This window comes from Harpia harpyja, chromosome Z, assembly GCF_026419915.1.
Source record: "Harpia harpyja isolate bHarHar1 chromosome Z, bHarHar1 primary haplotype, whole genome shotgun sequence".
NCBI classification, from domain to species: domain Eukaryota; kingdom Metazoa; phylum Chordata; class Aves; order Accipitriformes; family Accipitridae; genus Harpia; species Harpia harpyja.
In genome coordinates, this window is record NC_068969.1 from 87701124 (window position 1) to 87714646 (window position 13523).

Consider the following 13523-nt stretch of genomic DNA (forward strand, 5'->3'; position numbering starts at 1 on the left):
TATGGGAATCTTTCTTAGAAGTCCTTTTCTTACTGCCAGTGGAACTGCCTGTTTTTCTTCTAAGTTTCTAATTAGTCCTTAAGGCACCAGAGCTCTGCTTTGTTAGTCACTGTTTACAGCCATGGTCGATCTGAACTAGCTGCTATTTCCTTGATGGCTTAGGTAGGCTATACACCCTCTGGCACACCCCTACTTTGGGGTCCACCACATTAAGACTATGTATCAGCTAAGCCAATAAAGATCCTATATGAGACCACTGAAATTTAACCACAGTCTTCTCAAAGGGGCTGGTGCAGGAACAAAGGAAGAAGTCTAGGAGAGGAAATTGTTGACTTCATTATGCTGGCATCTTGTTACAAAATAAAACAAGCAAGAGGTCAATTTTTATTTTTGTCCCAGGTCATGTATGCCATTCATTCAGTGAAGGTTTTTCACTGCCACTCAGTTTTGCTGTTTCTCCCTCAGGAAGAGATATAAGCAAACATAAAAATTAATTTTCTAATCCTGGCAGCGGAGGAAAAGGACAACCATATTTTCATGCCATGCAAAGAAAATTAAGACTTAGGATTTGGTCCTGATGAGCCTGCTTTTATGTGCTTTTTAATCACTGTGCCCTATGGATAATATGGAAAAGCTACGATATAACATTCGAAAAGACATTGTGCATGCATTGTTGACAGGTTGGCTCTTGCAATGAAAGTGGGTTTAGGTATAATGCTTCATATGACAGTTTAGTGGTACCTCCTAGAAAGCAGAGTATAAATCAATCTTATCTGTCATCCCATTATAGACTTAAACTAATCATGATAGTTTATATATGCAATACACATGAATATTTCACATGATGCTAATTATGCTAATAGAAGATAAATTTGTGTGAAAACAACACAGTTCTTTTGTAGTCCCCATTAGCTTAAAATCTATCAGCATACAGCAATATATACACAAATCTTTCATACTGAAGGGATTAACCTCAATTTATCTAAGGATAATTTTCTGTGGTTGGCTCAGAGCTCTCTCTGCTTGAAGTGCTAAAGCTCACATTGGTGCTTCATTAAATGTTTATTTCAACTGAGATGGCTGAAGAAAAGCTTTCTAACAAGTGTGCCAAGTCTCCAGAAGACTCTACAGGTCTATATTCCAGGGCAGAACTTTATAGTTAGGGCCTACCTCTTTTTTTTTTTTTCCCTTGTTCCTTGCTAAAATGTTTAAATGTCTTCCAAAATCTTAGATTCTCTACAACAACAACAAGGGCTATTTCAAAAGCATTAGTGATCATACATGCCATCTTCCTTTTATACTTTGACTTGAAATGTAATAGAAAGATACCAGTTTGTGCTTTTAGATTGTTGTTTTGCCTGCACTATCCTACCAATTCACAACAGGGTAATTATGAAACAAACACAAGGTTTTATCTTCCAGCTCACACATATTATCTGAGCTTCACAAGGACTTCACTAAGAAAATGCTACCATAGTCCTAACAATTTTGTAAAACCCATACCAAGTTTAATAATGCATGTACTTTATTTTCACTTTCTTCCTAATAAACAATTATTTATAATAAGTGAAAAAGTCTGACATTAAGAACAATAATAAAGAGCATGTAAATGTTATTCTAGGGAATTTTTTCTTTTTGCTTCTACAGGTTTTTTTAATTTTTATAAGGGTCAGGGATGGTATTTTTATCAACAAGGAAAAAAATGTGTATTTTGTCTCTTTCATGACTGACCACTTCAAAGAAATTCACAATATATTCACAGATGGGTCTTTAATACTGTGAGTACTTCAAAAGCCAGAAGAGGAGAAAATGCAAATGGCACAGAACTGGAAAAATAATTTGTGTTAATATTTTGGCCCCTCATTTCCTAAGACCACAGATTTGTGGAGCTTCAGTGTGACCTTTCTGTGACAGGAAAACCATGAGCTGGGTTTTTTCCAGTTACTTCTTCAAATAACATTTTTTTCTTTAGAACTGTAAGTTTAACTAGAAAAAGCAGGATCTTTTATTAGGGCATTATACCTAAAAAAAAAAAAAGACCCAATTTCAAGTACATGAAGAGAGTACATGGCATTTTTAGAACAGAGAATTTTGATTCTATTTCAGTGGGAGCCAGAGCAGTAATGAAAATACACTTGAAACCTGGATATCCCACTCTCACTTTTAAAAGTAAGAATGTCCACAGAATTTGGCATATGTTAACAACCGTGTTGTTAAAAAGAATATATTTTTGTATATGCTGGCTACACTACAGGTACAAATTCCATAGAAGTTATATTACATACCCTCACAAACACATTTGCAAGACATTTTATATCGTAAGTCAGAAACTGAATTTCACTTTGCAATTCATCTGGAAAATTTTAAGCTTGGGGAAAGGTTAAATTTTACTCTAACTATGTTCTAAACATGGGGGTTTGTTATTATAATGATTGTAAAGCTCAGATCATGTGACAACTGAAATAAAATACACTCTTATCTAATCGAGTTTGCTTGAGTTTAGGGAAAAATACTAATACCGAGTCCAGGTGTGCTGTGTATAAAAAGTCTCCAGGTCATTATTACTGAAGCTCAGGAAACTGTGAGATTCATCACGTGCAAGTATTATTCTACAAAGGTTGCAAGCAAAAATATTGTGCACTTTTTATATGAACTTGGCCCAAAAGCTGATCTAGGCCTGGACCTATTTTTCTGTAACTGCATGCATGATGGCAAGCATTTAGTATGTTATCAGGTAAGCACTTTTCACAGGCTATCCTTTTTTCCTACTGCTAACAGACAACAGTGTAGTCTGGTGTGTGTTTTTCAAATCAAATTAAAAAAAAAAAAAGCAAGTCAGAATAGAAGAAAGGACAACTACGCTGAAGTGTGCTCATGAACCATAATTTTTAATGACCATAAAACCTAAAAGTGGTAGAGGGTATAAAAACAACATTAAATATTTCTTCCTTGCTGGTTTTCACTTCATGCCTGAAAATGAAAACTGTTTGGAAAGATAAATAAGGGATGTTCATATGTGGGACCTGGTGGACATAAAGATGTTTCTCATTTGCAGCTACATTTTTCCTGGGTAAGCTTAGGATTTCCTGGACTATAAAAAAAGAACCTCATCATAAATTGCAGCCTAGAATTCACAATGCACGTAGATGTCTTAAGTCTAAGAGGGACATAAGATCTTAAAAAAGGTTTTTAAAGTGCCGGTTTTCTGCCCAGAGCCTAAAGTCCATTTCATGCTCACCAGCCATCTTCCAGAGACAAAGCAAAAACCTCAGTACTCTAATCATGTAGCAAGGATTATTATGTGTGATTCTCGTGATTGCACAGGTATGTAAGTACAGCATAATACCAGCCTTCAACAACTGTAATAGAAAATAGATGGTTATATTTTAAACACAATTTGAGTATGCAGTCAGATGAAAAGATCAGCTTCCTGCTAAAAACAGTTGTCAATAACATCTGGGAATGTTACAACAATTACAGTTGTCCCAACAGTAACAACAGTATTCTGCTTGCTTGACCAACTGTTCTCTAAAGGCTTTGTGTCTACAGGCGCCTACTTGCTGATATAGAGTACACTTGTATTATGGAGCCTATCTTTCCTGCACTTGTAATTTTTCACGGAGATTTGGATGGATGGGCCTGTGTTTGTCATCAACCCCCTATCTGAGTAGCTACTATCACCTTGATTGTACAGCAGGCAGACCACTCCAGAAGAGGTAATCATAAAGTTCGAGGTAAACAACAGAAACAAGAAGTAAATCACTGTGAATAACCAAAGGCATTAGTATCCTCTGAAAGTTAAGAGGGCATTTTCTTACTCTTTCTTTTCTACTTCCTAGAAGTTAGATGTATTTTAGGCAGGAAATGTAATCTTTGTGATGGACAATAGGATGTCAAATCTACTAAGAGCATCCTGAATAATCTTATCTTTGAAAAATGAGCAGATACTTACAGGAATCTCTATTAGCACTATGAATTAATACCCTATGGCATAATCTTGATATATATTTTATATATTTTTTTATATATATATATATAAAATATTGCTTTCTTCCTCAACTTACTCCTGTAACTGATTTACAGTCCACCTCTGCTAGACAAGGAAGCAATGTTCACACCACTCCCCAACAGAATTAGAAACACATTAAGGACACACACAGAGTTTTGCACAGATAAAACATGGCTTTGTGCATTGTTTGCTTTTTATTAATTTTGTGCGTATATAAAATGTGACAGCTTGCAATCTAAGCCTAGTCCATAACAAATATTATAGCAGTGTTCCTCTTGTCATGCAGTTGTCTCTCTTACGGCCTCCAGCTATGTTCTAGCCCGTATGGTCTACAGCACAGCTTGCTCCCAGGTATAATTCAACAGGCTGTGTAGATGCAGACAGGCTTTGATATAGTTGGGCTTAAAAGCAACAATTATCAATGCCAGAATGTGAGGTGCAAATCAGCTGATATTGGTTTGAATTATACATAGTGACCAGTCAAACTGTACACCACTTGAATTTGTCATTTGCTCAAGTGTGGTTGTAAAACATGTTTAGAAGTGCTGCACTGACATAGATTTAGTCTAATTTGACTGCTCACTGGAAACTCCCTAGCAAAGGCAAATGAATTATCTTTAGGGCTGATGAAAAGATAATCTAACAGGCATTAGGAAGTTCCCTCTATTAGCTTTAGAGCTATTTACAATAGATAGGATCCATCCCTAGCCTGCTTTAATATTCTTGACTTTGTGGTAGATTTAGAAGGTTGTTATTCCCACAGGTTACATCCCTCCCTTGGAGTGGAGTACCACCTGTAAAAATGTCCCAAAAGAAGAGACAGGTTAATATACATAAGAAAGGAGCCATCTGAGGTATTTAATGGCTGTTTAGTCATTCACATGCAGTGAGCACTCATAACTGATACAACAGGGATGAAACCATGGTCTCAACTTCTCCTTTTCTGCTCACTCAGATTGCCTTGAATCTAAACAGTGGTGGGATGGGAGGTAAAGCACCTATGTGCAGAGGCTGAAGTGGGGATCAGCCTTTATGAGTACCGTATGAAGGAACAGAGCTCCCTCTCTTCTCTCCCTCTTCTGCACCTGCTTTAGAGCCATGTACAACCTATTCCCCATGCTGAATACAAATCCAGAAGACACCAAGACAATGATGCCATAAAAAGCTAGCAGAAATCAGCTTGCAGTAAGTCAGGAAGACAGGAGTGACTTTTTCTGGGAAGAAGTAACACTTAGCAGATTGTGTTCTTCATTATGTCCAAAGAAAACTGATATCTAAAGCTGGTGAAGTACTAGCTGGATGAGTGGACAGGGAGTTGGACTGAAAACTGGCTGAACAGCCTGGCCCAGAGGGTGGTGATCAGTGGCATGAAGTCTAGCTGGAGGCCATTAACTAGCAGAATACCCCAGGTCAATACTGGGTCCAGTCCTGTTTAACATCTTTATTAATGATCTGGATGATGGGGCAGAGTGTGCCCTCAGCAAGTTTGCTGATGACACAGAACTGGTAGGAGTGGCTGATGTACCAGAGGGTCATGCTGCCCTTCAGAGGGACCAAAACGGGCTGGAGAAATGGACTGACAGGAACCTCATGAAGTTCAGCAGGGAGAAGTGCAAAGCCCTGCACCTGGAACATCCCCATGCACCAATATATGCCAGGGGGCCACCCAGCCGGAAAGCAGCTTTGCAGAAAAGGACCGGGAGGTCCTAGAGGACCATGTTAGTCCTAGGAGACTAAGCCCCAGCACAGGCTGCTCAGAGAAGTTGTGGAGTCTGGCTCTTTGGAGGTCTTCAAAAGCCATCTGGACTGGGCAGCCAGCTCTAGGTGTCCCTGCTTAAGCAGATGGGCTGGACAAGATGACCTCCAGAGGTCCCTTCCAACCTCAACCATTCTGTGATTCTGTGAAAGAAAGGAGCAGATAGTTTGGTCAGTTTATAATCTATCCCTGTAAACTGGAAATGGCAAGTGGGAAAAAACACATGTTGAACTCAGCTGAAAAACTGGAAAAAACTGAATATAAAAGTTAATGAAAGGTGAAAAAGGTAAAATGATTTTCCTGAAGGACAACAACCCCAGTATTTCCTATAGCCAAATTAAAAGGCTCTCAAAGAAAACTAGTATGCAGGAAGAAGACTAGTGAGCCTTACCTCAGAGCCCAGCAAGATCATGGAACAGATTCTCCCGGAAGTTCTGTTTAAGCATATGGAATACAGGGAGGTGATTAAAGACAGCCGACATGGCTTCACCTAGGGCAGGTTGTGCCTGACTAATCCAGTGGCCTTCTACAATGGAGTGACTGCATCAGTGGACAAGGGAAGAGCAACTGATGTCATCTACCTGGACTTCTGTACGGTCCCCCACAACTTTCTTACCTCTAAATTAGAGAGACATACACAGATTTGATGGACAGACTGTTAGTTGGTTAAGGAACTAGTGGGATGGCCGCAACTAAAGAGTTACAGTGAACAGCTCAATATCCAAATGGAAACCAGTAACAACTGGTCTTCCTCAAGGGTAAGTACAGGGACCAATACTATTTAATATCTTCATTAATGACATAGATAGTGGGACTGAGTGCACCCTCAGCTAGTTTGCAGACAACATCAAGCTGAGTTCTGCAGTTGTTTCACCTGAGGGAAGGGATGCCATCCAGAGGGACCCTGACAGGCTTAAGGGGTGGGCCCTTGTGAACCTCATGAGGTTCAACAAGGCCAAGTGCAAGGTCCCACATTTGGGTCAGGGCAACCCCCAAGATCAGTACAGACTGGGGGATGAAGGAATTGAGAACAGTTCTGCAGAGAAAGACTTGGGGATCTTGGATGAAAAATTGGACATGAGCTAGCAATGTGTGTTTGCAGCCCAGAAAGCCAACTGTATCCTGGGCTGCATCAAAAGAAGCTCGGCCAGCAGGTCGAGGGAGGTGATTCTGCCCCTCTACTCTGCTCTGGTGAGACCCCACCTGGAGTACTGCATCCAGCTCTGGGGCCCCCAGTACAACAAGGACATGGACCTCTTAGAGCAGGTCTGGAGGAAGGCCATGAAGATGATCAGAGGGCTGGAGCACCTCTTCCGTGAAGAAAGCCTGAGAGAGTGGGGTTTGTTTAGCCGGGAGAAGAGAAGGCTTTGGTGAGACCTTATTGCGGCCTTTCAATACTTAAAGGGGCCTTATAAGAAAGACGGAGAGAGACTTTTTAGTAGGGCCTGTAGCAATAGGACAAGGGGTAATGTTTTAAGCTAAAAGAGCATAGATTCAGGCTAGATATAAGTAAGAAATTTTGTACAATGAAGGTAGTGAAACACTGGAACAGGCTGCCCAGAGAAGTTGGGGATGCTCCATCACCGGAAATGTTCAAGGTCAAGCTGGACGGGGCTTTGAGCAACCTGATCTAGTGGAAGGTGTCCTGCCCATGGCAGGGGAGTTGGAACTAGGTGATCTTAAGGTCCCTTCCAATGCAAACCTTTCTATGGTTCTAAGATGTAAACCCAATCTTTATACTCCCTGCACATGCAACTCGAAGTAATTTTCTTCAAAGGATTGAAAAAATCAGCTTCTCATTTATTTTTATGGAAGTCTAAGAAAACTGGCCATTTACTATATAAACTGTTACTAACAGTGTTATACGTAACATATGAAACTTCTATACATCCTACTTTTTTATCTTTAATCTGTTATTAGTGTTTAATATTATCTGTACTAAATAAAAAAACACTACTATTTCACACATGTAGTATGTAAGAAGTAGTCTTTTCCCATAGCAATTACAAATTGGAATTTTTTAACCTCTCTTAAAAGCCATAGTGCACTGTATATTTATGGCATGGATTTTAGATTAATTCAAATGGGTTATTATTTGATTGTTCAAAAAAACCCATCTTGAATATAAACCTGCAAAGGCTTATTAACTTGAGTTATCCTCACTTAGATAGATTCCCAGGGTGCAACTCATTCGAGTAAAGCAGGATTCAACCCTTTCATCAAGTGTGCTCTGCTTTGTGACTCTCTTGAATTAGGCTGACTCAGTAAAAACAAACACAGGATTTTTAGTACTGCCACTGTCCTGACATTACATATTATAAGGCTATGGCTCAATGGTCGTACTTGATAAGAAGGATGTATCTACAAGCAGCTTTTAAAAGTTGATAAAGTATGAACGTGCATTTTAGGTATGCAGCAAACACATGGAAAATGCCTTCACTATTAGCAGACTGGTACTTTTATTAAGGCTTTTATAATGTATTACTTTATGTAAGAAACTGACTGTGAGAATTTACCACATCTTTTTAAAAACGCCCTAGACCTTTATACTTACTACATAAATCTATTGTACATACAAAGGACTGAGGTTCTCCCTGCAGCTTGCTTAATATATTTAAAGATTAAAAAGAAAAATTAATTAAAAGAAATAGCTTGGCCTATACAATGGAGTCTGGACAATGCTTTTAAGTAATTAACATTTTATTGTATCCATATAACAAGGGTTTTACTGAAATTCAATCAAAAGATGCTGGCCTCAACCCCATAAAGGGGTTGCACTGAACAGAAATCTGCTATCAGAGCACATAGGAAATGGCCTGTTCTGCCACTGAAACTATTTTGCACTGTGCCTGACCCCTCTGTAACAGCCTTTGCCACTTAGGGTAATTTCTTGTGAACTTTCAGAGCTGAGATTTGTACAATATTAGGCTGAAGATGACCTTTTCATTTCAGGTAGAAATAATTTAAATGTATTGACATCATTAATGTAAAATAGAATTCATGGTACAATTTGAGAATTAGGTAGGGGTTTGACTTTTACCGTAGGCTTTTTGAAATTTGCCATCTTTAGTTAAATGTTTGCTTTAATATTGGTAGTGTGGTTTGCTTGGTTTTTTAAATATAAATCTATGCAAGTCAATTCATCCTTATGTACACTTATTAAAACTAGAAGAGGAAAAGAAAATTTTGTTTGGCGATTGGACAATTTCAGGGACAAGGAAATGAAATGATAGAAGTAAATGCTAAAAATGTGTTTTATAACAGTTGTAAAATGCAAACATTGGTTGTCTGTAGAAACAGTTGAGTATGTCTATTGGGAGTGGTTTTAATTGCATGAGTCACACGACTGAAAGTTAAGTGATGTGTTAGGGAGCTGTATTGCTGCTCTTGATAGTTTTCTGCTTTGTAATCTATGTGTTGAAATGTTTTCAATGTATAGCACTGGTGGCCAGGGCCCTAGGTAGGTGCCTAAAGCACAGTTTTCTTCAGTTGAAGTCAAAACAAGTACTTACTACTGCAAGATCTATGTAGAAGGTAAAACAGTAAACAACACTAGCTAAATAAAAGTAATAAAAATAGAAAATATCTTCCATGAATGCTGTGTTTATCCCAACACACTGCTGAGGCAAACTGATTAAAATTCAACTTTTGTGGTCTCTCAGACGTACACTGCTCAGCTGGTACATGTTAGAGCCCACACTTTTAGCAATGATGAGTTGTTTTTTCTCAGCAGTTTGCAAAATTATTTTTCAGATTTCTTGGTTTCTGGTATAAATACTGTGATTGGAAAGTAGACACATTTACAACACACAATCCAGATACCTTCTAATTACTATCCAGGACTCAACTCAAAAAGGATGATCTGGTTTTTCATGTCCCGTGCTGGCTTCCAACCACCACAGACACCTAACACTGTCGGAGGGCACCTTAAAGGTGTCTTAGTGTTGCACATTAATAAGGGGTTTCTTCCCCTTCCTTTGTCCAATGCAGGAGGCCATTTGGAAAGACAGTTACAACTTACTTTTAAGTGATAGTATAGGCTTCATTTTGAAGAACGTATAAAGTTGGACAGGAATTTAAATTCTCACGTAATAAAAAAAAGTTATTTCAAGAGGATGTTTTCGGAGGTCCTGCTCAGTTTTCAGCAACTGAGCTCTGGGTAATACACACGTAAGTAGTAGGAATGCTGCCTAACATTAGGGACACTAAAGGCTTACTCCTTCACTTCTACATATGAGATGAACATCATTATACATAAATGTTATCCCATTAAAACAGAAGGAACTACTCACATACATGCATTAAAAACATATGTGCAAGTCTTTGCAGGATTAAAAAAAAGGCAGGAAGCAACAGGTTGGGGCAATAGACACCAGATGGGTAGAAAGAAGAATAAAGAGGTAGGAAGATATGGTTATGTGGGCAGGTTGCATACACAGCTTACAAGTTTGAAGGCATCTGAAGGCCTGTTTTTTAAAGTTTGACCTTGCTTTAAATAAATGTGATGCTTGTCATGTTACAGCTGTTCCAGAAGCATCTGCATGCAGTTCCAGTGCTCATGATCGATAACTCACAGTAAATTTAAAACATGACAAGACCACAAACACAACATTTCAGATCACCCCATTGTTAATTTTTTACAGAACAGTGTTTAGCATAGTTCATCGGGTGGTCACGCTTCAGCAAACACCCAGGGTAAACCTTACGTAACTAAAGAGGGAGACAAGCTGATGTCATTGTACTGAGGAACCAGTGCAGAGCCTAAAATTCTACTGGTCCTCATAAAAACAGTATACAGCTTAGTCAAGCCACTGGCAAGAGAAAGAGTGAGAAAGAGAAGAGCTTGCATGCAAATTTGTAGTGAAAGGAAAGTAATTATGAGGGCAATGTAATAACTCCTGTAAATGATGCCTTGCCAGCAACGTCCAACTTTCACTAAGAGTTGCATTTTGAAGAAGTAAACTCAGGAACTCTGAAGAAAGAGGAACAAATGTTTATAGCTGTAAATTAGCCTTTTATGTACAGGCAAGGAAGCTAACACACTGACCTATTATTCCTCTTATTTTGAAAATTCCTTTAAAAAAACCCAAAACACCACATTAAAAACACTTCTTGTGAAGATACATGACTACTGTCAGTAGAACAAACTGTACTTGAGTCATGTAAGAATGACCTGCTCCTTTTGAAGAAAGGGAAACACAATGTTCTGCTAGCAAATATATGTAATTTCTACTATACTGTGTAAAAGTGAATATTCTTACTCGCAAAATAAACATGCAGATGGTTAAACTGGAATCATATTCAGAACATGATGATTAAAATATTTGAACATTTAATTTGCTACAAAAATATTGAATATTTCACTATTGAATCAAAAGAAGAAGGAATTTAAAAAATTATAACAACAAATTAATTTCACAACCATTCTCACTAGCAAAACTTTTGCGAGCCTTTGTGAAATGAAGCCAGATTAATTGTTATGAGTCCACTACTTTGTAAGGTTTTAGTCAGATGAACAGTGACCATCACCACTGCTGGGAAAAGCTGCCAGAAGGCTGACCCTAAAAATGGGAAGAAAGAAAATAATCCAAACCCTCTAAATATCAGCCAGTTATGCTCTTTATTCAAGAAAGTCTCCAAATGATCCGGAATTGTGGCAGGATCCTGTAGTGAACTGCTCATCTGATGGCTTCTCAATATGTTGTCTCACTCTTGTGAATATCCCACTGTAAATTTAAAATTAATTTCCAAAGCATACAGAAAGGTACACTGATGCGTATTCTGCCATGGGAAAGGCACATCACAGCAGAGCTAATTTTATCCTCTGTGACTGCAAACCCCATGTCTTCCAATAAATTGCTGAGGAGGTGGAGTTTCTCTGCATACTTTTCTCTCTGGCACAGAGACGTATCCTCAGTTTATATTACCATTACGCTATCTGTTCTTTCGTATGTCAGCAAATTCAGTTGCCTTGTACTTAGATTAACACCCTGGAAACCCAGTTTTTGTCTCAGATGACAAGACACTTGCAAAGGAGGCCTGTGTTCTCCTTTAACCTAACAATATGCAAATAATTGTCTTGGTTTCTTACTGCCACCACAGAGCACAGACCAACTGAGAGTCAGCACTTCCCTGGGAAAAGACACCAAAGTCTAGCAGACAGCAAGCTCAGTCGCAAAAGTATGGTATTCCAACAGCTGAACTCTCATTTATTTGCTTTAGAGAGGGAAGGGGGAAGGTAGATTTATTTTCAATCATCAGGAGGAGTTTTTCTTTTCATAGATGAAAGGGCGAAAAGGAAAAAAAAAATGCCAGGGATGTATGTCATTGCAGTATTGATGCCCTACATAAACCCCCCATTTCCTAGGAATGTCGATTTAGGCACCAGGCCATTTTGCCGCTTCGTGCGGAGGAGAGACCCCAACCCTCCGCCCCGCCGCCAGCCAGCGGCCCCTCCAGCAGGCTCGGGGCTTGCTCGGACAGAGCTGATGGGGAACAAGCTCCTGGGGTGAGACTGGACGTTTCCTCCCTGCCAGAGGACACGAACACACAGCCGGCTTCGTCTGCCTACGCGGCGTCAGAGCGACCTCCGTTGCAGAAGCGCACCCTGGAGCGGCAGCTCCCCGGGGCCAGCAGAGGACCGGCGGGATGCTCCCAGGGTCGCCGCTCGCCGGAGCAGCCGGGCGGGGGGTGGGGGGTACCCGCCCGAGCGCTGGCCGGCAGCGAGCGGCGGCAGGGCTAGCCCAGCTATCTGGAGCTGGCAGATGGCTCCACGCCACGGCGGTCTCCCGGGGAGGAGCCGTCCCGCCCCCGCTCCCGCAGCCCGATCGCCCGCCTCGGCCGGGTCTCCGATTAAGGGTGGCGGGGAAGAGTTGCGAGGGACGAGGAAGGCCCCTTACCTGTTGATTTTCAGGGCGAACGCCCTCCTGTCGGCGGCGGGTAAAGTCGCCATGCGGGAGAGCAGCCGCGGGTGTCGGCTGCCGAGGAGGACCGACGCCGGCTGTACGCACGAAGGGCGGCTTTGTTTTATTTTTTTATTTTTCTTAATTGCATGCTCCGGGCTAAAAACCCGACGGTCTTCTGACAGTTCTGGGTGGCAACTTCCGCACCGCACCTTCCTCACCGAAATCGGCCGGAGTGGGAGGGATCTGCCCCTGTGCACAGCTGGCTTCCCACCGCTGCCGGCGTCTGCCCCGCAGACGGCAGCGCCCAGCCCCAGCACCGGGGCGCGCTGCGCCTCTCCCCGCTGGCTCCCACGGGCTGCCCGCCGCGGCGGCAGCGCGCCCGGGCGTGGGAGTGATTGCCCCTCCCCATTTAACACAGGCGACCTCCGAGCTGCCCGTGGATATTTTGGAGGGAAGCAGCGGGAAAGGCAAGCATTTAAGCAAGCGCAGGAAGGGAAGGAGGAGGCGAGACGCCTTGTACCTGTGTGAACGCACAGAGCTGCGCAACTCCTTACGCACTCCCCCCAACGCTTTTTCTTTCGGAAGCTGCGGTGCGGGTGTCGGACACCCCCACCACCCCCGCCGGGGGCGGGGGGGTCGAGCGCTGCTCTGCGGGGGCGGGCGAGGAAGCAGCGGACACCGCGGGGCGCCAGACGGGCCCCGGGCCGCCCCCGGGCGCCGCCGGTGCAGCCCGTCCTCCCTCGGCGGAGAAGACGCGGCCGGCGGGCAGGGCCGGGCACGGTAGGGCAGGGCAGGCCCGGGCAGGGCTGCGCAGGGCAGGGCAGAGCGGCGCCCACCGCCGCTCAGGCAGAGG

The 13523-nt window shown here is 41.8% G+C and overlaps 1 protein-coding gene across 3 annotated transcripts in view; it reads right to left on the minus strand.

Moving 5' to 3' along the window:
* The window catches only part of DOCK8 (dedicator of cytokinesis 8), a 95697-nt gene extending 82702 nt beyond the window's left edge, over nucleotides 1–12995 (minus strand). For all 3 annotated transcript variants that reach the window (XM_052777831.1, XM_052777829.1, XM_052777828.1), the window contains exon 1: nucleotides 12665–12995. Coding sequence is in view for 2 of the 3 variants with exons in the window: in XM_052777829.1 (XP_052633789.1) it covers nucleotides 12665–12717 (53 nt within the window). In the remaining variant the exon portion in view is untranslated. The remainder of the gene's footprint in view (nucleotides 1–12664) is intronic.
* Between the last annotated feature and the right edge of the window lie 528 nt (nucleotides 12996–13523).